We start from the raw sequence: 27,668 nt of genomic DNA, 5'->3' as shown, positions 1-27,668 counted from the left end.
TTAGTGTTTGTGTTTGTTATATGGAAAAGAGCAGCGTGAACATTCAGATAAACGTCTAATTTTGTGTGCCGCGCTGAATATTGAAACCCATACAGGTTTGGAACGACATGAGGGGGAGTAAACGACTGAACGCTTATTTTGAGGTGAACTGTCCCTTTAAGACAGACATTTTTGAAAATCTTGTGTCCTGGTCCAGACACACACACACATACAAGCACATACACTTACAGTCCCCTTGAAGTGACATTTGGGGTGTGTGTGAGAGAGAGAGAGATAGAAGCAGAAATCATGTTGTTGTGTGTGTCTGTAGGCCAGACCCTGAGCTGGTCTCTGGTGCGGGTCTTGATGTGTGTGTGTGTGTGTGTGTGTCTTGGCATCTCTGTGTGGGTTTGCAGCTCGGGCCGCACGCCTGCAGTCTCGCCCGCAGCAGAGAATGAGAGATGGAGCTTCTTTCCAAACTCTCTCTCTCTCTCTGTGTGTGTGTGTGTGTGTGTGTCCATCAGATTCATCTGTCGTTCAAAAAAAGTGATGTGTGTTTTGACAGGAATGTTCTGATGTCAATACAAGTTAAAGACTGTCAGACACATTTGTGACAAATTCTCTCATCCGTCATTTTATATATACACAACCGTTCAAAAGTTTAGAGTCAGTACGTTGTTTTTTTTAGGACACTTTTATTCAGCAAGGATGCATTAAATTGATGGTTTCCACAAAAATACGAAGCAGCAAAACTGTTTTCAACATTGATAATAATCATAAATGTTTCTTGAGCATCAAATCTTCATATTAGAATGAGGATCATGTGACACTGAAGACTAGAGTAATGATGCTGAAAATTCAGCTTTCATCACAGGAATAAATTATATTTTAATATATATTCACACAGAAAATGGGTATTAAAAATATTTCACAATATTACTCTTTTTGATCAAATAAATGCAGCCTTGGTGAGCAGAAGAGACTTATTTCAAAACATTAAAAATCTGAAATGTTTAAGTTGAGCTGTGTGTGTGAGCTGAAGTGTGTATTTTCCTCATCTGTCAGTAGAGGGCAGTGTTTCGAGTTTATCAAACGTCACTCTGGTTTCTCCATTGATGGAGAGTAAGTTGCAGCAGCTGCCTTATAAGAGCCGACGGTGTGTGTAATTACATGTTGGAAATAGACACTGATCTATCAACACACACACACACACACACACACACACACACACACACACACACACACACACACACACACACACACACACACACACACACACTTATGTATCATGTATCTGCTGCATCCACAGTGTCTAGATGGACCTGTGTTATTGATGTCCTCCTCTGTGTGTTTGATTGTTTATTGAAATGTGTGTTTGCACAGATTTGGATCGATGTGTTTTGTTCCTCCTCTGTGTGTGTGACCTTCATATTTTTGCGCACAGTCACCTCAGCATCTTATTAACTTCACAACATCCAGTATGTGTGTGTGTGTGTGTGTGTCCTACAGACTCCCTGGAGCTCTGAGCTGTGAAGGAGGGACAGATTGACTGAGTCATAGACGTATTACATAGTGTGTGTGTGTGTGTGTGTGTGTGTGTGTGTAATTAGGTTGCTGTAATTGCTGTAGTAAATCTTGACGTGGGTCTGTATGTGAGCGGATGGAGCATTGATTTAAAATCATTATTCTGTGTGTGTGTGTACTGTGTTCCTAATCTATCCCCACATTCCTGAGAGTTAAAATATGATTGTGTTCAGCCACAGCGTGTGTGTGTGTGCGTCTGATCAGTAATTCAAGTGGTATTGTGTTTGTGCGTCACCGCTGCAGACCTTCATGGCCGGAGGAGCAGAGGACGCACACACACTTTCTCTCCCGAGGTCACTTAGTGCCAATGTCACAGTCAAGAAAACACATTAAAATTTATATGCCAAAACACAACTTTATCACACTTATTCTCTGTCCTTTGACAGACTGTTGAATGTAATTACACACTTTAATTGAAATAAACGAGTCTGCGTGTGTGTGTGAGGTAAATTTGAAATCTCAAGCTAGAAGACTTTTCACCAGTATACTCTTGTCATTTTTTAATTTTCTGTAATAAATCAGTCTAAATGTTTAGAACTGAAATGCTGCAGTTCACAGTTGTGCCAATAGATGGCAGTATGACCTCACAAATAGATTTACACAGCCAAATATACATAATAAAACACACACATACATTATGCTTTCGTTTATACATTGATATCATTTTTAACCAGATATTGATGCTGTTAAAAAGTTCAATTAAATCTGAAACTTAAAAACTATCCTTATCAATACTTAATTTTAAAATATCCTTAGAATAAATTATATTTAAATGTAGGCTATTATATTTTAAATATATGTATATACACACACACACACATATTTGAAACTTAAAAACTATACTTGGTACTTTTAAACTATATATATATATATATATATATCCTTAGAATAAATATAGATGTTAAAAAAAAAAATATATATATATATATATATATATATATATATATATATATATATATATATATATATATATGTGTGTGTGTGTGTGTGTATCATTTAAAAGTACTAAGTATAGTTTTTAAGTTTCAAATATGTGTATGTATATATGTGTGTGTATGTATATAGTTTTTTTAACATAACATGTGCTGTCATGTACATGGTGCTAATAAATACAGTATATGTGCCAAAAAAAGTCATAATATTCATAAATGTATTAACTTCTTCATTCATTGTAATTTAGATTTAATTTTAAATTAAAAAAGATTCATCTGATTTTCCTTTAGGAATCATCTTTATAACATTCTGTATTCTGAATGTTTTAGACTTATTCAAGTCCCTGGATTGTCTTGCAATGAATTTTTTGTGATGTTTGCATTTTTTTAGCTGATATTTTATGCATTATCCACTAATTATCCCATCTTAATATTTTAACACTGCAGTTGCACCGTTCATGCACCAGGGGTGCGCAAGTGAGCAGACCCTAAACCCCGCCCACAGTGCCTCCCCCTGAGTTTGCCCCTCCCGCTTCCTGTCGTTCTCCCCGCCCCCCGTCACACCACACCCTGCCATCTGGCACTGAGTCACCCCTCGCTCGCCCCCCTCTCTATCTCTCCGCTCTCATTCCTTCCTCTCCACACAAAAACAGGATGAAGGGCCCCTTTCAGCTCGAGGTTACCCTCGGCAACCGGAGCCCTGGAAACTCCCTGAAACACACACACACACACACACACAATCATGGGCATTTAAAGTTTAAAGGGACGGCGTCTCTCGTCAGCTGCTGCTGTGTTTTACATTTAAAGCCCCAAACAACGACCACCTGCTCTGTTTCTTTCTCTTTCTCTCCTGCATCTGTCTCTCTTTCCTTTCAATCTTTCTTTCAAGAGTCAAACTCTCAGAGCTGCATTCCTGCAGGCAGCAGTTTTACTGAGAGAGTTGTTTTCTATTAGATTACTGAAGTATGGAGTGTGTGTGTGTGTGTGTGTGTGTGTGTGTGTGTGTTTGCTGACAAGTACATTCCCTTTCTCTCAGGAGGAGAAACATTCTTTCCTTGAGGACTTTAAAAGTGCTTGCGTCGGTTTAAAAATGTGTAGCTTGTTTGAAATTTGTCTGATTCTCGGAATGTTGGAATAGAACAAAGTTTCAAATTCAAAAGTAACAGATTTCCTCAAGCTGCGGCAAGAAAGGAAATCCACAAAAGAGAGGTTGTATCTATAACAAAAGCCTCAGTAAAATATAAGAAATGACTAATTGATTCCTCAGTAAGTCACACTCAGTGGACATTAAGACGGTGGTGTGTCTGTTCACTAGACTGTTATGAGTGTTAAGTTTTAGTATAACGTTTAGTATAAACTTTTCTCCATATTTCAAAACCAAAAACTCCCTGAAAGGGGAGTGAGGTAAAGTTTGGTGTTTTGCAATAAGTTTAGTGTAAGATTAGTCTGCAGTGTGTGTGTGCTGCCACTAGAGGCGCCAGCGCTCCACCATAAACTTCTACAGAACAAAGGAGGCTGTCAGCAATACACTTTAGACTAAAAATAATCTGGAGTGAAAGAGAGGGAGATGAAAGAACAAAGTTCCTCTTTGTGTGATTGAATTGTATTGAGCTTGTGGTTGGTTTGCTGATGAGGTGGAGTTCACTTGCTTACACTTTAACATGCTGGACGAGTGTGTGTATCTGTCTCTCACTGTGAACTCCATCGCATAAACTCTTGCCTTGTATGGGAAAAGAAGCGAGTGTGTGTGTGTGTGTGTGTGTGTGTGTGTGTGTGTGTGTATGTGTGTGTGTTTAAACTGAGATCAGGAGTTCCAGAAACAGCAGACATGATGTCTGTGGCTCTTGCTCAACTATTAAACACAGAAAAACAATCATTTTAATGTAAGACAGACAAAGAGACGGACAGAAGTGGAAAGACAGCTGGACACAGAAGGAGCCACAAACTTTCTGCTGTGTGTGTGTGTGTGCATAGTTTAGGGTGTTTATAGTTACTGTCATGTGTCATCAGAAGAGAGCTAAATGTGACCAAACCTCCCTTTAGGAACAGTTTCGTCTTTTAGATATATATATATATAATGGTATGTCAGTGATATGTCCTCATTTCGAGGTGTGTGTGTGTGTGTGTGAGCTATTTTGTATGAAGCAGCTGTGTACTGAGGCTGGATGCCATGAGAGGAAGATAAAAGCCCGAATGGATGAATAGACCTCAGGCAATACACAAATACAAAAGACAGCAGGACGTTTACAACACAATCCAGAAACAATAACATTAAAGAGCCTGTGTTTCATAGTTCCTGACTGAGCAAGCACACACACACACACACACACACACACACACACACACACACACACACACACGCATACTTGTAAATGTAGTGTTAATGTAACACAGATGTGCTGTTGTCATGCTGCAGTTTTCATTGTGACCTGCAGAGGCGCCATTGGCTCATAAATGAGTTTTGGAATCTCATCTGGGGTGTGTGTGTGTGTGTGTGTGTGTGTGTGTGTGTGTGTGTGTGTGTGTGTGTGTATGAGAGAGACCAGCAGCCATTTTGAATACAGATCCCATTTTATGAATCACAGGCAGTGAATTGCAGAGGCTGTGTGTTCACTGGCTGAGCGCATTATCAAACACACACACACACACACACACACACACACACACACACACACACACACACACACACACACACACACACACACACACACACACACTCACACTGACCCACTGACAGACATTTCAGATCGCATTATGATGTTGGCGGATTCGTGAAGTGATCTCGCTCTCTAGTCTTCACCCTCTTTCTATTTATTTTTCCTTAATAGTCTCAGATTCAAGATGTTTATTATTTATGTTGCACATTTCATGCACAATGTTATTTTGTGCTTTACAGTATGGGATTTATAAAATAATCAAAAATGCATAAAATTAGAAATAATGAAAAAGGGAAAAAAATATAAAAATGTATTAAAAACAAATGCAAGAAGTTGCAAGTAGCCTATTTTAATTCTTAGGTATATTAAAATGATTTGTTTATTTATTTAAACATATTTGTTTATTAGTTAATGTATTCTAAAAATATATTTCTGGAAGGAGTAATTTAAGAATTCAAATGAAGAGATTGAGTGAATTCAACATAATTAGAATAAATTAAATTAAAAGGCAGGACATTTACAAGAAGAAAAGATAAAAATACATTAACGAGTATGAAAATGTTATGAAATGTGCAATACCAGAAATCCTTGTCCTTGTGGGGACATGTTTGGTCCACATGAGGAAAACAGCTTATAAATCATAGTAAGTGATGCTTTTTGACGATGTAAACATGTACAGTATAAAATCATTGTGTTTATGGAAAGTCCCCATAAAACACATAAAACTCAACGTGTGTGTAATGTAATCCAGAGCTGTTTCACTCTCTTGAGCGTTTCCATATGCTGCTGTAACTCAATACACACACACACCGATGCCAGAGACAAATGTACTGCTCGGAAATGAGGTACAGAGAGAGAAAGAAAGTTTGAATGGTGGCTGAAAATGGAGGAGAGAAAGAATCGAGAAAGAATAAAGGACAGGCATGGACAGAAGAGAATAACAGGCCAGATTGCAGATAGAGATGAAGATGTTTATCTGATCTTGATTGTGTTTCATGCACTATGAACGAAGGAGATTATCACACACACGAGCTGACGGTCATCTGACGCTGTGTGTGTGTGTGTCTGTGGTCCTTCTCTGGAGACTCGTCAGCAGTGTGAACTTTAGTCTTCACGTTTCATTGAAGCTGTTGGTCGTTTGACTCTCAACCCTGACCTCTGACCTCCTCCTGCTCCCCTCACAGTCTCTCTTTAGATCAGAGATTCCAATACACTGATGGTGTGTGTGTGTGTGTGCGTGCGTGCGCACAGAGTTCTCTTTCTTTTTTGGATTAGATATTTCCTTAGATTTTTTAAGTTGAGTCTCTTATAATTATTATTTTAGTTTTTTGTGGAAATTTGATCTATGAACTAATTGTATAACTATAAAATCCAGTACAAATAACGTGCACATGATCTTTTTTTAATTCAATATCAATTTTTATTTTTTTGCAGTTCACTAAAATGGTTATTTTTTGTCAACCAAAATTTAAAACTTGTTTTCTGCTCTTTAAATAGAACAGGGGAAAATGAAATATAAACATTAAATGAAAAACCCTTAGCAACTAAGTGAAATAAGTTTTCATTTAGTACTAAATCTAAAATGAATACAACTAGAACTGACTTAAAAATCTAACTTAAACAATTTAAATAGAAATATTTAAAAATACAATTATTACTAAAACTAAAACAAAAATGTAATGAAAATGATTCATTCATTTTTTTTGCAATTAAAATAAAGCTGGAATAAAATGAAATATAAACCATTAAATGAAAAACTTAAAATAAAAAAAATGCTGCCTTGGCAACTTACTGACATAATTAAGTTTACATTTAGTACTAAAACTGAAAAAATAAATAAATTGATAATTGCTCAAATTAAAATGAAAACTTGAAATAAGAGTTCATTAAAAGTATTAATAAATACTGTAATGCAGGGCCGTACCCACCACTGAGCTCCCCGGACCTCGGTAATTTTTCTGTGTAGACTATATAATGAAGGTTGTGGAATAATTGCCTAATATTAATGTGGTGCAGGCGGCAGTGATTCGCACACCGCGACGATAACCAACCTTCTCATCTGAGCTGCTTCACCGAGTGACCAGATGACCAATCAAATCACAGTGTGGCTTTAGGGCTATATGTTCACAGAAGCGCGAGCCGAGCGCGGATTCCAGCGTGACGCGCTTCACGCTTGAGTAAATGGGCATACAGTGCGAGATAAGAGGCAAAACAGCTGTTTTAAGAGAAGTTTTAAGCGACCGATAGAAATAATCAGTTTGTATGTATCCGTATCAATCAATCAAAGCTCAGCTTTGGGAAGGGAAGATATACAGATTAAGATAAAGAGACTGAGAGAAGGAGAAGGGGATGGAGAGCAGGTATTGCATACTGTGTGTGCCCAGAATGAGATTATCATAATGGATTCCTATTTAACACAGATATACTGTACGTTCTTTGCCAATGACAGTGGAAAGTGGAAACTATAGCCTAAGCTCAATTGAACAACACCAGCACCTATTAAATATATTGCCATTATTATTGTATAAATATATTTGTGTACATTGAATGTGTTTGAATATTTCACTAGTATCAGCACTGGGACGTTTCACTGTTTGTATCACTCCACTTGTCTGTGTTTGCGCAAATTGGATCATTAAGCCAGTAGGTGGCGACAAGTGACTGTCTTTATGAGTGAGCAATTGAACCATTAATTGAACAGATTAGTCTAAAAACATTGATTCATTCAGGAAAGAAACAAGTTGCTGAAGCTGATCTTTGATGCTCATACTAATTGTTCATATATGCCTCTCGACACAAATTTGACATCTATGCAAAATAATCCTTGAAAGATTTCTCATTTAAGGCCATTCCTGTTTGGAATATGTGATTGTGTATCGTCAACAATAAGCATAAACATTCTGCATCTCCATTTTGTAGTGTGGATCATTCATTGTGACATTTAAACTGATTCTCATGTTTAAGAATCTGTTATCCGCTTGACAAATAATTTATGCTACTGCCCATTGACATGCTTGTAAAGCTACTGTTACTGGTTTTGGCCTTCAAACATGTGCAGATCGGGAAAATCTAAATTTTCTCGGTGGGGTGGGGTGGGGGGAGGCATGCCCACCCCCCAACCCCCCCATACATATGATTTTTAAAAAGCCTCTGAGTTAACATGAGTTCATAACTGCACATATGATAATCATCAAACAATTAGAAAATTGTTGTTTAAAGCAGTATTACATGAAGTGTTGTATTGACTGGACACTGCTCGACGTGTCTCATCAACTCCCCAAAAACCCATGTAGCCTTTATGAGAGAGTCACATACTGTGCCCTGCCCTACAGAAACATAATTTTCAGCTCCTTTTTTGAATCTGAGGCCACTTTCTTAAACACACGAGTACTTAACCACCCTCTCTTTTTGTGCATTTCTAGTTAAGAAAGATCAAGAGGGATCTGAAGACAAGAAAAACGCTCAGAAGAAGAAGGTGAAGGAGCTGAAGGTGCTCGACTCCAAAACATCCCAGAATCTCTGTGAGTAGCAGCCCGAGCACGAATGTTCATTCAGACGAGAAATGCCTCACTAGTTTAACACAGTCATTTATAGTGTTGTTTGCTCAGAACTGTGTGTGTGTGTGTGTGTTGCAGCTATATTCTTGGGTTCAAACAGAATGCCTTATGAAGAGATGAAGAATGTCATCCTGGAGGTCAACGAGAAAGTTCTCTCTGAAAACATGGTGCAGGTATGAAAGAGTGTGTGTGAAAGCGCTCGTATTGATTGAGTGGATCGTTGATGTCCGTTTGACATGAAAGTTCAGTTCATTTCTGAACTCTGTTGCGTGCCAGTGAACCACACTACTTGTAAACAGGGTTCAGTTCACGTGCTTCTGGACCGGTCAAAATGATTATGAAAGCAATCCGGCCTAACTTGAGGAAGTGAGCTGATAACATCTAACATCTGATAATGTACATCCAGACGGTTTTAAACCCGGTCAGGATGATAAGGACCCTGACGCGAAGGGCCCCGGGACCCCGCTTATTACACAGCTACTTGCCACATAAGTAAATAATTAGGCACGAAATATAGACTTGAGTTTAAATATTTAAAGGTCAAAGCTTCCACAAAGAAAGAAGTTGCTAGCAAGCAGGGCAAATGTAAGGGATACGAGACCAGAGGTCGCGTTAACTGAAACTTTTCTATCATTGACTGAAATTTTTTAGCAGTAACAGAAAAATCTGAAGGCCGTTCGTCATTTTGACAGGTTACAAAGCACAAAGCTTATTGCGATTTATTGGACAAACGTTCATGATGAAAAGTGATGCACAGTCTTTGTTCAACTTTCTCTCCATATATAAATAAATGCATAATCTATGCTTGTCCTGTAAGTGCCACTGCGAAAGTCTAACTTGACCTCTGTACGGTACAGTCAAAGCACTTATTACACTGTATTTCACCACTTATTTAATAATTATGGGGATAAGAGATACTGATTTGAGATTAAACGCTTTTAAAATCTTTCCTGTTATCTTATAATCCATTATAGTGTACCAAACAATCATTGCATAAGGGCAGCAACTGCGTTTGTATGAAACAAGAGAGCGAGTCTGTGATACCCGGATGACATAATTAAAAAACTGTACTCAGAATATTTTATTAGCTCACCAAACGCAAATCTTCCACGAGGAAAAAACGTTCCTAGGAAACGTAAAGCGCCGACTTACCTGGATGAGCCTGTGTTATCAGTTTTTATAGGTTGTTATTGGGGGATAACATAGCGCTGGATGGCTCAGTTGACCAATCAGAATCAAGTATTCCACATAGCCGTGTAATAACCACTGATAACATACTTTGATCAGCATAAAATAATGCATGTCTTTTTGCTTCATGTCTCCTGTCCTGAAGCCCTAAAAGCTTGTGCCAAAACCCCCTTGTTTTCTCGTGATAAATTTTCACACAATCTCCACATTATAAAAAGTGTTTTTTTTTTTGTGATCACCATAATTCTCTCACCATGTTCACTTAATTAAGTTGTTTTCTTGTGATTTCGACATTAAAGGCACAGTATGTAAGTTTTGCAGCTAGAGGTCGCTTATTCAAAACCATAACAAAGGCATAGCTTTTCAACTAAAGTCACTTTCTGTGTTACAGCTGGATCTGTTTTTGAAAAAAATCAGCAGTGATTTTATTTTATTTTATTGTTGTCTTCAAAATTTTATCGCATAATGTCACTTAATTAACCGTTCTTTAGTATTTTTCCAGTTACTAACAAAGTGTTTTGAAAGGAGACCTCAGAACTAAAAAACGCCATTGCTCAGAACAAGCCGAAATGTTAAGCAATTTGTTTTTATTATCATTAATATATATATATATTTTTTATTATTATTTATTTGTTTACGAGTACACAGAAAAATGAAGCCGTTATCATGAGAAAACCAGTTATGTCGAGATCACAATAATTTTGGTCAACATAAAATATGACGAACATTTGAGCTTGGAGAGATACATTTGATGACTTTGATGACAATACATTTGAGCAAAACATGTATTGTTGGTTTGCTGTTGTTTATAGCAAGACCTTCAAGTTTACAGTCCTGGGATCCTTAATCTTTAAAATGCAGCAGGATTCAAGTCCACATGAAATCAAAATAGCTATTTTGGGTCTTATTGTGAATGAATCATCAGTGCATGTTATTTAAAAAAAATAAATAAAAATCTTTAAAATCTTTTATCAAAATGTAATGACTGCTTCTGAAACAACTTTCCTTTTTGATGACATCAGTCCCTCTTATTTTTTTATTAGTCTAGATGGGATTACCCAAAAAGTGAAAGTGAGGAGCATTTATGGGTACAAGTCGGGAACCGGCCTACTTTACATATTTCAAGGGTGCTGAATCCAAAAAAACTGGTTCCCAAGCAAAATTTTGAGTTTTTGACCTTCTAATTTGCATATCAAAATGGCCGCCAAATTGCCTATCTTGCTCAGTCGTTGGACCATTTTCCCCTAGTTTTTTTGTAAGTAGGCAATCAAGATGAGGAAATTAAGTTTCTAGATCGATAGTCAAGGGTCAGAGCAAAGATATAATGGAGGCTCACTGCCTTTTTTATGTATATATATATGCAAAATACCAACTTTTAAGGTGAAATTAAGCATTATTTGTGTCATTTTTTAAGGCCGACATACATATTCAATCAATATCACTCTTAAATGTTCCCAGTGTATATATGATATGTGATGTATTCCATATTACATAATAACTAAGAAAAACACCATTGCAAGTTGTCTGAGATTTCATTTTTTATGCAAATTAAGGCGAGACACTACAGGTGAATAGGGTAAAAATTTTAACTAGCAGATATCACCATGAAACTTTCACAGTTGATTACCTACATTAAGATGAGAAAAAAAATGTATTACAAGTTTTCTGTAATTTAATGTTTAAATATGCAAATTAGGCAATATCTAATCAAATGTGTACTAATTTGCATATATTTAAAAAAACGAAATCTGAGTATTGGATAAAGCCAGGTTAAAAATGATTTTTTCATTGTGTTCACATATTAGATGGGAAAAAAATTACAGAGGGATTTATGGATATCTACTTTTGTTATCCTGTAAATCAGAAAATACTGTCAATGATTTTCACCATGTTTTTTGGAATAAAATGTTATATAGCCTAAATCAGGCTAGGAATAATATATTTACAAATCCCAAATGTCTTCATAATATAACTAGGTACAAGACGGTGTATAGGTGCTACTGAAGTGGAGCGTCATCCATGTGGTTTCCTTAGTCTGCTTCCGAAGCCTTCACCGGCCCCAAGCAGGAGGACGGCACCGCCCGTCTCCGCCCCTTAGCCCGCCAAAACGCCAGGCTAAGCAGCACTCCTGAGATGGGCAGCTTGGAGTTAGGGCTCAGTTCTTCTCAGGAGCTGGTAGCGGGACCACTCCTTCCCCCGGTGGAGGGCTGGGGGAGAATCTTTTTTCTAAGAACTGATGCCCCTTCCTCCGAGCCCCAAGAGGCCATGGATGGCAGTGTGCGACGCTCTGCCTCGCCACTCTTGTCCCCCTCTATCGCCAGACCTCTGTCAGAGCAGGCCCCCCGTGGAACACTGGTCCTTCCCTGGCCTCCTCTGTCAGGATGCGGCAATGGCCGTGCCCCCACACCGGGTCGCTACGCCGCCCACGTCCGGACCGTTCATTCCACTTCGCTGCCCTACCGAGGGTACGTCTGTGGGTCCCATGACCCCGCTGGTTCAGTTCTTGGGAGCCTGGCTAGAGCTTCCCAGCCTGTCCCGCTGGGTTGAGAGAACCACCAGGCTCGGCTATGCGATTCAGTTCGCACAATCTCCTCCCCGCCTCCGGGGAGTCCGTTACATTATGGTGGGTGGCAATGCCCCTGTCATGCGTACGGAGGTCGCTACCTTACTGGCGAAAGGTGCAGTCGAGATTGTCCCTCCAGCCGAAATGATTGTCCCTCCAGCCCTTACTTCATTGTACCGAAGAAAAACGGTGGGTTACGGCCAATCCTGGACCTGCACGTCTTGAACCGATCCCTTCACAGGCTTCCGTTCAAGATGCTCACGTGCTCTCATGGCTTCAGCCTCTCCCTGGAGAATGGAGACTCCATCCAAAGACGGTTCAGCTGATTTGGGATCAGTTCGGAGACGCACAGGTAGACCTGTTTGCCTCCCACAACTCGTCCCATTGCGACCTGTTTTACTCCCTGACCGAGGGCACGCTCGGCACGGACGCACTGGTGCACAGCTGGCCGCGGGGCCTTTGCAAGTATGCGTTTCCCCCAGTGAGCCTTCTTGCACAGACCCTGTGCAAGCTCAGGGAGGACAGGGAGAAGGTCATTTTGGTTGCCCCTCATTGACACAACCGGACCTGGTTCTCCAAACTAGTCCTCCGCGACAGCACCTCCCTGGCCAATCCCTCTGAGGAACGACCTCCTTTCTCAGGGACGGTGCACCCTATGGCACCCTCGTCCCGATCTATGGAACCTCCACGTGTGGCTCCTGGATGGGACGAGGCAGGTTTGAGTACCCAACCACCAGCGGTAGTGGCTACCATCACTTCCGCTAGAGCATCGTCCACGAGACATGCCTACGCGTTGAAGTGGAACCTCTTCGTCACCTGGTGCTCTTCTCGCAGAGAAGACCCCAGAAAATGCCCGATCAGTGTCGTGCTTTCCTTCCTGCAAGAAGGGTTGGACCGAAGGCAGTCTCCCTCCACCCTGAAAGTGTACGTTGCCGCTCCTCTGCGAAGAAACATATCTGCATGTTGCCAGCATACTTCCTTATATACCCATGAGGTAAGGCGGAGTTACGCAATGCAAATTCCGCAGACCCATGGCATTTCTTTGCCATTGGCTCGTTTTATTTCTCGAAGATGAGAGGCTTTCTAAGCGAAACCCCATTCATCGTCATGATGTAACGTCTCCGTTCCCTACTCAGGGAACGAGGGTTACATATGTAACTGAGACGTTTTACGCCCCCCTCTCAGAAGCCTTGGACATTTGGGACAATGTGTCAAAAAATATTTTCTCTAATCTCAAACCCTTTCTCCCACATTGGATGTAGTAGCAGCAACCATGTGTGGCCCACTATAGTCTTCTATCAAATAGCAGTATTCATTGGTTCCATGAGAGTGGGGCCAGCCCATAAAAATATCTTAAATTTTAACGTCTAGTCGGTCCACAGTCTAATTCTGCTCTTTTTGGTTTTCAGCTATTGTTTTTGTCTGACTTTTATTATGAAGTTTTGTCTGTGGGTCATAATTTGTCATTTACTTTGCAGTTTCGTCTGAGATGCATCTGAAATCGGTCACAAGTTCACTTGTTCATTATAGTGAATGGCACATGTACTTTATGGAGAAAAGAGAAATGAAATTGAGTGAGCGGCTTAAGATGACGGAATTTGTGTGTGCCAGAGAGTAGAAATAACTATTTTACACCTTAAAAAATAATGACGATAATAACTTTATATAACTTTATATGGTATAATGAAAATAAATAACTTGTTCACTTGTTCTCATATTCATATCATATTTAATAGATCATTCATTTTAATAGAATAATAATACAAAAACTACAAAAAAGAATTAACACAATGATATAATTTTATTATTTTTACTTATAAATTTGCCATAAAAAGCAATAAATAGAGCACATAATACATGAAAGCTGTATTCCTTTCAGGGTTATGTGGTTTTGTTTATTTTTAGTTTTCTCCACATGGACTCTGTTTGTGTTTTCACCTTGGTTAGCTTGTCTTCATGGTTGTTAATTTGATTCATTACTCAGTTCAGGTGTGTGTTGTGTTCAGGTGTTCATGTCTCATTATCCTCTAACTACTTAAGTTCAGATCAGTTTGTGTTTCGTGTTGGGTCTCGTCTATGTGTAGTTGTGTTTGGATGTACTTCTTTGGATTACTCTGTTGGAGCATTAAAGCCTAACTTTCGCCGTCGATTCTTTGGTGTTTTTGTTTTCCGTCTTGTTTGTGTTTTTGTTTAATTTTTTTTTTTTGGTTCATCATGGACTTCCCTGCTGTCAAGCTGCTTTGCCTTGAGCAGGGAGACAGCTCCCTCGAGGAACGGGCGGTGCCGTCCTCCTGCTTGGGGCCGGTGAAGGCTTCGGAAGCAGACTAAGGAAACCACATGGATGACGCTCCACTTCAGTAGCACCTATACACCAAACTTTCCAGTCTTGTACCTAGTTATATTATGAAGACATTTACAGAGGGATTTGTAAATATATTATTCCTAGCCTGATTTATATAACATTTTATTCCAAAAAACATGGCGAAAATCATTTTTTAAAGGCTATTGACAGTATTTTCTGATTTACAGGATAACAAAAGTAGATATCCATAAATCCCTCTGTAATTTTTTTCCCATCTAATATGTGAACACAATGAAAAAATAATTTTTAACCTGGCTTTATCCAATACTCAGATTTTGTTTTTTAAAATCTATGCAAATTAGTGCTTATTTGATTAGATATTGCCTAATTTGCATATTTAAACATTAAATTACAGAAAACTTGTAATACATTTTGTTTCTCATCTTAATGTAGGTAATCAACTGTGAAAGTTTCATGGTGATATCTGCTAGTTAAAAATTTTACCCTATTCACCTGTAGTGTCTCGCCTTAATTTGGATAAAAAAATGAAATCTCAGACAACTTGCAATGGTGTTTTTCTTAGTTATTATATAATATGGAATACATCACATATCATATATACACGGGGAACATTTAAGAGTGATATTGATTATGTATGTCGGCCTTAAAAAAATTACACAAATAATGCTTAATTTCACCTTAAAATTTGGTATTTTGCATATATATATACATAAAAAAGGCAGTGAGCCTCCATTATATCTTTGCTCTGACCCTTGACTATCGATCTAGAAACTTAATTTCCTCATCTTGATTGCCTACTTACAAAAAAACTAGGGGAAAATGGTCCAACGACTGAGCAAGATAGGCAATTTGGCGGCCATTTTGATATGCAAATTAGACGGTAAAAAACTCAAAATTTCGCTTGGGAACCAGTTTTTTGGGATTCAGCACCCTTGAAATATGTAAGGTAGGCCGGTTCCCAACTTGTACCCATAAATGCTCCTCACTTCTTATAGAAGGCCATTTTTCTGAAATCCGTCTAGTCTATATTGCCACCTTCATACTGAGTCAAGCCTTGTTTATACTTTCGCCTGGCTCCGCAGCACGAGTCTCCGCAGGCTGCGCGCGCACCTCCCCAAACGGACGAGGCGTTTATACTTGACGCGCTCGCCGTTGTACTATTCTTTGAAACGACAGAGGGCGACTTGAGTAATTGTCCTCAAAACCATCAGGAATCCGCTGTGAGAAGAAGAAAGCTATACACACGTGACAATGTTTATTTTAGTACACCACCACCAATACCCCACTACAAAAAGAATCTTGTAAAACCCAGTAAACCCTGAGATTATTACTTGTGACAATAAAACAAAATATATGGATATGAGAATGTTCGTGAACATTTTTATTAAACATGGACCTTTATGTTCATTAAAAATACTTTTTATGCTATTGTATGCTCATTTTTTTAAATGTAAGCAACTAATTTAGACGTGCAAACTGGGTGCCGGTGTGGTGAGAAGTTCGAGCTCTGCCAGATTCGGCTCAAAGTCGTTCATCTTCGGATGCGGAGCCGCGCACGCTGTTACAATAAAAGCCATGCACACCGCCAAGCGAAATGGGGTCTTGCGCACCCAACGCGCACGACTGCCCACACCGCAATTACGTCATTTTTGCCACGCGCACCTTCGCGCTCGTGCGGACGCGTCGAGTATAAACCTAGCTTCACTCATCTATCATCATGATATTAATCAAGTCCCACTTTTTTTAATACTCTGTTTCATCTCATACATGTATTGAAGATTGTTTCTGCCAAAGAATAAAAAATAAAAAAGGTAATTGCAACTTTTCTCACAATTGCGAGTTCACTTATAAATTCACTTGCATGATATAAAGTCGCAATTGTGTGTTATAAAGTCAGAATTGCATGATATAAAGTCGCAATTGCGTGTTATAAAGTCAGAACTGTGAGATGTAAAAAAAAGGCTGAATTGTGAGTTTACTTACAGTAAATTCTTGCAAGTAACTTACAAGGATCTTACTTGCAAGTAAACTCACAATTCAGCCTTTTTTTTCTCAGAATTGCATGTTTAAATCTTGCAATTCTGACTTTATATCTCCCAGTTGCGTGTTATAAAGTCACAATTGCATGTTATAAAGTCATAATTGTGACATATAAAGTTTTTTTTTCTTAGAATTGGACTTTATTACTCGCAATTGTGAGTTTATATCTCGAAATTGCGACTTTACATCTCGCAATTCTGTGAAATAAAGTCAGCATGTCTCCAATGAAACCTGCCGATCTCTGTGTGTAAAGTTTTGGTAGGCGAACCAAAATGGACAAAACCGGTGAAACTGGTGTCTTCTCCTAAAAGTTGTTTTCTTGTGGTAAACAGCTACTGTGTGTGTTTCAGAGTTTGCTGAAGCTGCTGCCGGAGCAGGAACAGCTCAACACATTGACAGAGCTGAAAGACGAGTACGAGGAGCTGGCTGAGTCGGAACAGTTCGGAGTTGTGGTGAGAAACACACACAGTACTGACTTCTCACAAACACAATCACACAGAGACAGAGAGAGCATGTGTGTGTGTCTGTCTCCAGATCAGTTCAGTGAAGCGTCTGAAGCCCCGTCTGAGCGCCATCCTCTTCAAGCTGCAGTTCGAGGAGCAGGTGAATAACGTGAAGCCTGAAGTGGTGGCGGTGACGGCCGCCTGCGAGGAGCTTCGGAAGAGCGAGGGATTCGCCAAACTGCTGGAGATCACGCTGCTGCTGGGAAACTTCATGAACGCAGGATCACGCAACGCCAAAGCTTACGGATTCAGCATCAGTTACCTGTGCAAGGTGATGTCCTGATCTGCTATGCGATGAACACTACATTTTGTGTGCATTTGATGTGTTTTAAACTAGCAACTTTTCATATAGCTCACCTAGCATATCGGAAACACTTTACATTAAAAACATCCCAATAGTTACCGTTAGTTAATGCATGAACTAACAATGAGCAATGCATTTGTTACAGTATTTATTAATCTTTGTTAATGTTAGTTATAGGAATAGTTCACCCAAAAATGAAAATTATTCCATAACTTACTCATCCTCAAGCCATCCTAGGTGTATATGACTTTCTTCTTTCAGCCAAACACAATCAGAGTTATATTAAAAAATATCCGGGCTCTTCTAAGCTTCATAATGGGAGTGAATGGGACCTTATTTTTTGAAGCCCAAAAAGCACATTCATTCATCATAAAAGTAATCCATACGACTCCAGTGGGTTAATAAATGCCTCCTGAAGCGAAGCGATGCGTTTTTCTAAGAAAAATATAAATTTTTATATCTTTATAAACCATAATCACTGGTTTCCGGTAACGGCCGTTCGCGGGGCTAGTTCTGGCAGAAGAGTGACCTCTGACCCGACGCATGAACTCCCTGAAACGCCTCCATTGTCGTCTTGAGTTTCTTCCGGGAATGAACATGTCACAATATTCCTCATTTAAATAATTCATACGCAGATTAAAGGGGCGGGGCCTGGTTGAGTTAGTTAGTAGTGTGTTAAACTGGCGGTTATGGTAAGGGGCGGGACATTTCCCAAACACACTCGAAGCACTCGACCAATCACAACACACTGCTCCAGCCGACCAATCAGAGCACAGTGTGCTTTTCAGAAGGAGGGGCTTCATAGAGACAGGAACTAAACAGAGCGTTACTGACAGACTGGGAAGAGACGAGCTGCAACAATGGAGAATATGAGGAAAATAATGTGCTTTTTGAACATTTCAAGCATTAAAACCTGTTCTAGAAGAGCTCAAAAACAGCATCAAGACTTAAAAAAAAAAAAAAGAGCATAATAGGTCCCCTTTAACTAATGTTAACAAATGGGACCTTAAATTGTTACCAACATATGTAATGATTCTCTGTATGGGATGGATGTGTTGCCCATGCCTTTTACAAACATCGGAAATAAATGCATGGGATTGCTCGTGAGAACACATTTTGTACTTTTTTTGTAGAAAGTGCCTGATGTGTTGGTCCCCACAAAGTAAATAAATGTGTGTATGTGTGTGTTTAGTTGAGAGACACTAAATCAGCAGATCAGAAACAGACTCTCCTGCACTTCCTGGCGGAAACATGTCAGGAGCAGTACCCCGAGGTCATGACCTTCCCAGACGAACTCATCCACGTGGAGAAAGCCAGCAGAGGTCAGTCTCAGTCCCGTCTTCACGTCACTGATGATGCTTTCCTTATTCTATATACACTACCAATCAAAAAAAAATGTTTTAAAGAAATTAATACTCTTATCAAAAGTGACAGTTGACATTTGTCATGTTACAAAAGATTCTTTTTCACAGTTTCCTCAAAAATATGAAGCAGCACAACTTTTTCCAACATTGATAATAAATCAGCATATTATACTGATTTCTGAAGGATCATGTGACACTGAAGACTGGAGTAATGATGCTGAAAATTCGGCTTTGATCACAGGAATAAATTACACTTTACTCACATGGAAAACAGTTATTTTGAATTGTTATAATATTTCATAATGTTACTGTTTTTACTGTGTTTTGATCAAATAATGCAGCCTTGTTGAGCAGAAGAGTCTTCTTTCAAAAACGGTCAAACGAGGTATGTTTTTTATAAAACAAATTCTCTCTCTCTCTCTCTTAGTGTCGGCAGAGACGCTCCTGAAGAATATAGATCAGATGGGAAAGCAGATTAAAAACCTGGAGAAAGACATTGAGACGTTCCCCCCTCCGCAGAGCGACAAGGACAAATTTGTGGAGAAAATGACCATATCCTTTATTCCCCCTGACCGGAAGTGTCACTTTGGTTTCCACTGTCATTTCTGCAAAAAAGAATGTTATATAAATACAGTGTCAATGATCCATTGTGATGTCACATCCTGTTTGGGTTCTAGTTGAAGTGTGCCGTCCTGTGAAGTTCATCCGTTAAGGAAGTTTGGGAGGATGTTTGTTTTAGTACTTGCTCTCGGTTTGGGGAGAAAAACAACTAATTTCATGCGTTTTTAATAATGATTTATAAATATAAATATAAAAGCTGATCCCTGTGTAAGTGATATTGAGTGTTTTTCTTAACGGAGTCCTGTACAGTTTTGTATCGTCGGCTCGTGAGCAGTTTGAGAAGATGCAGCTGATGCACGAGAACATGGAGAAGCAGTACGAGGATCTGGGCAAGTTCTTTGTGTTCGACCCTAAAAAGATGAGCCCAGAAGAGTTATTCGGTGACCTCAACAACTTCAGGACCATGTTCCAGGTGAGACCACCACCGGCAGTCCACAGAAAACTGGCCAGTATTTACCTTGGATAAATATGGAAGCTTTTGTTCCCAAAATTCTGACACTTGCGTGTTTGTATCTCACAGTTCTGACTTTATTCACCTCATGTACAGGGCAGAATAAAGCTGTTTTCTGTGGTTGTGTGGGCATTTCTGAATAACAACATGCAGTAAATGGTCAAATAATAAAAAAAAAAAAACTGAATAACTCTAAATTCTGATTTTATAACTCGTAATTGCACAATTTTAACTTTTGTAACATGATAGATGTCTTTACTCTCACTTTTGACCAATTGAATCCATCCTTCCTGAATAAAAGTATACATTTTTTGTAAAATGAGTTTAAATCACCCCAAACTTTTAAATCGTAGTGTGCACTAATGCATATTTCTGTGTAGATTCAGTGTTTATAGTACCAACATGGGTGTTAGTGTGTGTGTGTGTGGGTGTGCGTGTATGCGAGTGTGTGTGTAGCATATGGTTCAGTCATCAGTCTGTTTAATATATTAAAACAGATTTTGTCTAGACATACTTGCATTCTCTCTGTCATAAAGGGAGCAGAGACTCCATGTCAAACACACACACACTTTATGATCTTATCTGTGCTGTGATTTCATCTGTTCATCATAACGCTTTCTAACTTTATATTCTCCTTCAGCTGAACAAACAGAAGAAGATCTGAATCCGAGATCTTGAGTTCAACTCGTCACCTCACTGCATGCATGTGCTTTTTTACAGCAAGCGGTGAAAGAGAACCAGAAACGGAAAGAAGCAGAGGAGAAGATTCGTCGAGCCAAACTGGCAAAAGAGAAAGCGGAAAAAGAGAAAGAGGAGAAACAGAAGAGAATGAACGCTGGACAGATACTCAACATCAATGATGGTAAAGATTCAGTGTGCGTGTGTGTGTGTGTGTGAGAGAGAGAGAGAGAAATGGACATGAACAATGGAATACTACATCTACCATATGAGCTCTCTCTCTCTCTCTCTCTCTCTCTCTCTCTCTCTCTCTCTCTCTCTCTCTCTCTCTCTCTCTCTCTCTCTCTCTCTCTCTCTCTGACCTACTTTTCTCATCTGGCTGTAGTTTAAAACTTTTGGGGCAAATTTCCACTCTCATTATTACTGCAGACCTCTCTCTGTGTGTGTGTGTGTTTGAGGGAGGTTGACACAAAAATATATATAAGGCCTCATTTGTTAATATTAGTTAATTCATTAGCTAATGTGAACTAAATTTGATCAATATATTTATTAATCTTTGTTGATATTAGTTCATAAAATTCTGTTTTTCGTTGTTCATTTTAATTCATTAACTCATCGTAATGGATAACTTTTGATAGTTTTTATAAATGTTGACTAAAAATTAAGATTAATAAATGCTGTAGAAGTATTGTTTATTGTTAGTTCATGTTAACCAATGTAGTTATTTATCAGTTATTTATTTATTTATTAATTATATAATTATAAAATATAATTTCTATTACTTATTTATTCATTTTTTTCTTTATATTTTTGTTCACCTTTAATTTATTTTTAATTTCAGTTATTAATTTTGATTTGAGTGAGATGCCAAGGCAACATTTCTTTTTTTAGTTTAAATTTAAGTTTTTAATCTAGTTTATATATACATATATATTTCTGCTTTATTATGCAGGTGCCATGATAACTGGTCATTTATGAGGTTTGATTTGCATACAGGTGGCTGATTTGAAAGTCAGTTGAAAGAACACACATACAACACACACACACACACGTATGTTCTTTCCAGAAGACTACAGAGATCTGCATGCATCTCATCTGTTTGTTTCCCATCTCTCTCTCTCTCTCTCTCTCTCTCTCTCTCTCTCTCTCTCTCTCTCTCTCTCTCTCTCTCTCTCTCTCTCTCTCTCTCTCATATACTCACACTCTCTCTCTCACACACACACACACACACACAGAGGGGTTCATTGAACTCTCAGGGTTGAATATTTGAAATGTTTGGCCTCAACATTCCCACATTCTCAAACACACACACACACATTATCTTTAGTTTAGCAGTCAAACCCTGAGAATTAGATAAATAAAAAGTGTTTCCCACATTAGTCTCCGCAGTTCCTGTGGACGGTCAGTAGGTGTCAGTGTTGTGTGATAGATTCTCTGTGTGTGCTGACAGATGTGATGGTCAGTACTGTGCTGATGCTCATCAAAACTGACCGTGGTAAAGAAGAGTTTCTACCAAAATACCCCAGTTACTGGGTATGAATGATGCATGAGTTTATGACACAGAATTGAACTGTTAAAATATCAAGATTTTAGTGTATGGTCTTTAGGTTGACACAATACTGGAGGGAAACACTTATTGTGTCTGTTATAAAATATAACTCTTAATTTTTCTATTTTCCAGTGATATTATATGTATTAATATAATGTAATATATACATTTAATATGCATCAGGAAGAAAATCTCAGCAGATCAGATGTGCTGTTCCTATAACACACCTCACGGTGGTGTGTGTGCACTGCAAACAGCTCTCTGTGTGTGTGTGTGTGTGTGTGTGTGAGAGAGAGAGAGAGAGAGATCTAGGTTGTCAGGTCAGACGCATAACCATCTGGCTGCAGATTTTCTGGGGATTACAGTGAGACTAGCAGTGTGTGTGTGTGTGTGTGTGTGTGTGTGTGTGTGTGTGTGTGTGTGTGTGTGTGTGTCTGCTTGGGCTGCAGAGTGTTCAAGGTTTTGGTGTGTGTGTGCACGTGCATGTTTATGAAGGATGGTGTGTGTGTGTTTATTGGGGGAAGTGTGTGTGTGTTTGTGTGCGTGCGCCTGTGTGTTTATGGGGGGCAGGGAATTTAGATCCATAAATCTTTAACCCCATGTTGTCCAAAGAGGATGTGATTGAAACCATCTGTCTACACACACACACACACACACACACACACACACACACAACCCTGAAATCATTCACCATATCAAGTGGATTAAAATCAAGCCACATGCTTTTAACAAACTATATTACAGAAACAAAATATTTTCAGAGCATACAGTCCTTCCCATCATGTGTGTGTGTGTGTGGTTCAGTTATGTAGGTCAACAGTGTGCATCAGTGTGTGTAAGGTAGGGGGCGCTGTCTGCTTTAACTGGTGTCTCTGAGGATGTTTACATTCCCATGATCCTTTGCTCCTCTCTCATCTGATGTCACTGTGGCTGAGACTGTTGCTCTCTGGTTCTACAGTTCTGCATGTGTTTCAGCAGTAATACTTCATATGAGTGTGTGTGTGTGTGTGTGTTTCAGATAGTGATGATGAGACCATTATTGATGTATAATATTAATAGTGTTTTTTGTGTATGTTTGTGTGTTTCAGATGGAGATGAGACTGGTATCATGGATGGTCTGTTGGAGGCGCTGCAGTCTGGAGCCGCTTTCAAGAGGAAGAGAGGACCACGACAAGCAGGTAACACACACACACACACACGTCATTACAGTTAATTTGTCAGATGTGCAGTTATTGCTGGTATTGAAGGAACACGATGCAGAAAAGTTTCAGTTGTGAAAAACATACACAGTAACAGATAGAAGAACAACTACACAGAAACTGGACACACACAGGTTTGTGGGTTTGATTTCCATGGAAAGCATGATGAAATGTGTTGTTTAAATTCAGTGTAAGTTGCTTTGGATAAAAGTGTCTGCCCAATGCATAAATGCAAATGTACAGTAGCATTCAAAAGTTTGGGGTAAAAAAAAAAGTGAATACTTTTATTCAGCAATCTATGCATTAAGCAAACGTAACATTACAAATGCCTTTTACTATTTTACCATTTCAAATAAATTCTGTTTCTGGTCATCAAAGAATTCTGAAAAAAAGTATCACAGTTATTACAAAAATATGAAGCCGCATTCATAATAATCAGAAATGTTTCTTGAGCATCAAATCATATTAGAATGATTTCTGAAGGATCATGTGACTCTGAAGACTGGAGTAATGATGCTGAAAATTCAGCTTTGATCACAGGAATAAATTATATTTGAAAATATATTCATATTATATTTTAAAATATATTAACATAGCTATTTCACAATATTGCTTTTTTTTATTGTATTTTTGATTAAATAAATGCAGACTTGGTGATACTCGGAAATACTTTGTTCAAAAACCTAAAAAAAAAATCTTATATACCCCAAACTTTTGAACAGTAATGTATTTTTTTTTTTTAAGGAAAACATGAATTCAATGTGTTTCAATAGATAGATATATAGTTCAGAATTACAGTTGTACACAAACTGTGTGTTTAATGTTCCCTCTCTTCACTGTATTTTAGACTTACAAACAGTGTGGAGCAGCGCTGTGTGTGTGTGGATCTGTTGTTGAATGAATCCAGATGTGCTGCTATGTGGCAATAATGACCGTACACACAATCCCCCCCTCTCTCCGCCTCCACATTCCCGCGCTTTTATCTTTTGAATTTAGTTCCATGGCAAACTCTTTTTCTGTTTTCCCCTGTTTTCCCTCCTTTATTCTTCTCTTCTCTCTGGTCATTTTTTACTTCATCTTATATTCCCTCTCTTTCTCTCTCATACGTTTATTTCTCTGTATCTCTGTACAGTCTTTACTCTGTTTACTTTGCTGCTTCAGACCGTCTATTTTCCTTGGAATCGAATCAAAGTGTGTGTGTGTGTGTGTGTGTGTGTGTGTGTGTGTGTGGCATGAGTCATCAGTGGTGTTTTGTATTTTTAGCTTTTCTGAAGCAGCCTCCACACAACCTATGTTCCAAAACCTAGTGAGCTCCCTACCTAGACAGCATGTTAAGGCGTCCTCAATGCATTAAAGGTTGCTGCCTTTTAAAATGCTCTGAGTTAGTGAGTTATAGCCTTTGTAGACGTTTCAAATCATTTAGAATGCTGCCTTTGAAGGGAGCTGCCTATGTAGACGGCACAAACGGAGCAACACACGGCACATGTGACTCAACCCCTCAACATATGCCACACACACATACCAACACACACCCATTCTGACCACTTGTGCGTTCTGCATATATATGCTTTCACTCACACACACACAGTGTGGATGCCTTTAGACAGACCGCAGGCATGCAGTGTGGAGACAGGAGACGCCCTGTAACCTCTGACCTCTGACCTTCTGCATAATGAGTCATCAGCCAATCAGAGAGATGCTGAGCGACTGACGGCAGCTGCTGCTCTACACACACTTACAAATACACAAAATACATTTAAGTTGCAAATGCATTCATAAAAACACCTCATCATTGGGATAAATCTGTGTTTAGTATATTAGAATAAAACAATCAAAAAATAAATAGAATAATAAATAAAGATATAAAATATATAAATATATATTATTAAATAGTATATAATAATATATAATAAAGATATATATATATATATATATATATATATATATATATATATATATATATATATATTTAAATATGTATATATACTTAAATATGTGTATATACTTAAATGTGTATGTATGTATATATATAATATATGTATATATATATATATATATATATATATATATATATACACACACACATACACACACACACACATACTTAAATATGTAGATAATGTATATACTTAATCAAAAAAATAAAATTTGCATATGTGTTTTTTGTTGAATATCATATTTGATACATCAGGCTTTTATGGCTCATATTATCAGATATAGTGAGAGTATAGAGCTCATACTTGAGGAGGAAAAAACACCCACATTTTATTCAGAGGCACAAACTGATCAAAAATATGAAATTTGGCGCAGATGCTGATATTTATTTGACCAAAAAGTCCGATGAAATTCTGATACTTGTAATGTAAATCAATGAGACTTTATTACAGTATAGAAGACTAGAAACATAAAATGCTTATGAATATCAGTCGTCACTCTATATCTCCAATAATATGTCTTAGTAAGATGATATTTGAATCCTTAGTTTTATGATCAAAGCTCTGTAGTTTTAAAACCTATAATGCAATGCAATACAAAGATGATTAAGAGATGAACAAATAAACCTTCCTCAAAAGCCTGATGATCATGTTTAATACTCACACAGATTTTTCAAAAAAAAATTATATATGGATAAACAATTAAACCCAAGTTGTTTTAGACAAGTGTTCATCTTTAAATATTACTAAGAAAAGTGATATGTTTACTTTTGAAAAATCAGTAAAAACGTGTGAAGGGGGACTTTTTACTATTAAAGTAAAAGGACTTTTATTTGTTAAAGAAACAACTTTGTCATATCAAATATTATACAGCAGTCTCTATAGGGTAACAATAGTCAAAACAAGCACACACTCCTCAGTAGAGGATAATGGCTGTTAGTCAGGATAGACACCATATTTCATTTTGAAGTGAAGGAAAACAAGGCTGTGACAGATGTTTCCAGAAACTTCCCAGTGGTCAAAAAAGTGTTTGACCCTTTTTAGGTGTACTAGTGTCTCCTAGTCCTAGTCTCACATACTATTTAGGACTGAAAGTATGCAAATTGGGATGTAGCCGGTGTGGGTGTGTCTGTTTTTAGACTCTTCATTAATATACACACATCTGCCGTGTCGTGACCCCACACACACACTCCTGACTCCTCGACGAAAGACACACACTTCAACATAAAAGACACACACAGACTAATACAAAGAGCCAGAGACGCACCCTGTGCCCATCACACAATATCACTTTATAGAGACACCAGCTCACAAACACTCTGCCAGATGTCCACAAAACACACACACACACACACACACACACACACACACACACACACACACACTCCTTTGTCCAGCTCACAAACACTGAGACAGACACACCCTCTCTTTAACCATCCTACGAAAAGAGCAACACACACACTCTCCTGTTGTCAGCAGAACAATACCACACACTTAATCTTGTTAGACGCACCACATAGACGCTCTCACTTGTTTTTTAGTACAAATATATAAGCGTTCTTACATCAAGGTATTATTTACTTGAGGGGAAAAATTACTTAAAATATTAAGTATTGTTTTAAAAAAAAAAAAGATCAAAATGAAGTGCTTAAAACAGAAACAGTCTTGTTTTCGCTTTGAATTCAGTTTATTTTTCTGACCCCATTAGCAGATTATTTTTTTTTAGTTTTAAACAAACTCACATAATTTTGATACATGTTTTAGAAAACAAGATTTAATATATGTTGTCACTTTCCTTCCCAATTAAATGCATATTGCTTTAATAGTGTTTATAAATTTATAAAAAAAAAAAAATTAAAAGCCTGATGTATCAAATATGATATTCAACAAAAAACACATATGCAAACTATGTTTTTTAGATTAAGTATAAGGAAGATAAAGATTTTCTACAGTGAGCTCAACACTTCCTAACACTGTGAAATCATTCTTATTTTTAGCTTCATTACCCTGATGATAATTATCTCTGCTCTCTTTTTACACCCAGACTGTCTGAATCACACACACACAGTCACACACACACTAGCAGCAGTAAGAAGTGTGACGAACAGTTCTGTTCATAAGTTTAGGATGCAAAAAAAGACAGGAGAGTGTGAAGGTGGCAGAGTCTGTTCAGATGTGAATCAGTCATTATATGGGCCAGTTATATAATGCTTACTCTCTCTCACTCGTTCTCCACTAGTTA

The 27,668-nt window shown here is 38.2% G+C and overlaps 1 protein-coding gene across 1 annotated transcript in view; it reads left to right on the top strand.

Moving 5' to 3' along the window:
- Positions 1–27,668, top strand: part of diaph1 (diaphanous related formin 1) — a 119,070-nt gene that overhangs the window by 85,981 nt on the left and 5,421 nt on the right. Inside the window, exons 18-26 of the mRNA XM_079892031.1 lie at positions 8,575–8,673; positions 8,788–8,882; positions 17,174–17,275; positions 17,358–17,597; positions 18,823–18,952; positions 19,422–19,547; positions 19,864–20,027; positions 20,787–20,928; positions 23,382–23,471. Of these exons, the coding sequence (XP_079748157.1) occupies positions 8,575–8,673; positions 8,788–8,882; positions 17,174–17,275; positions 17,358–17,597; positions 18,823–18,952; positions 19,422–19,547; positions 19,864–20,027; positions 20,787–20,928; positions 23,382–23,471 (1,188 nt within the window). The remainder of the gene's footprint in view (positions 1–8,574; positions 8,674–8,787; positions 8,883–17,173; positions 17,276–17,357; positions 17,598–18,822; positions 18,953–19,421; positions 19,548–19,863; positions 20,028–20,786; positions 20,929–23,381; positions 23,472–27,668) is intronic.

This window comes from Squalius cephalus (genome assembly GCF_949319135.1).
Source record: "Squalius cephalus genome assembly, chromosome: 14".
NCBI classification, from domain to species: Eukaryota; Metazoa; Chordata; class Actinopteri; order Cypriniformes; family Leuciscidae; genus Squalius; species Squalius cephalus.
The sequence above is the reverse complement of the archived record's forward strand: the minus strand, read 5'-3'. Positions and strand labels throughout refer to the sequence as shown.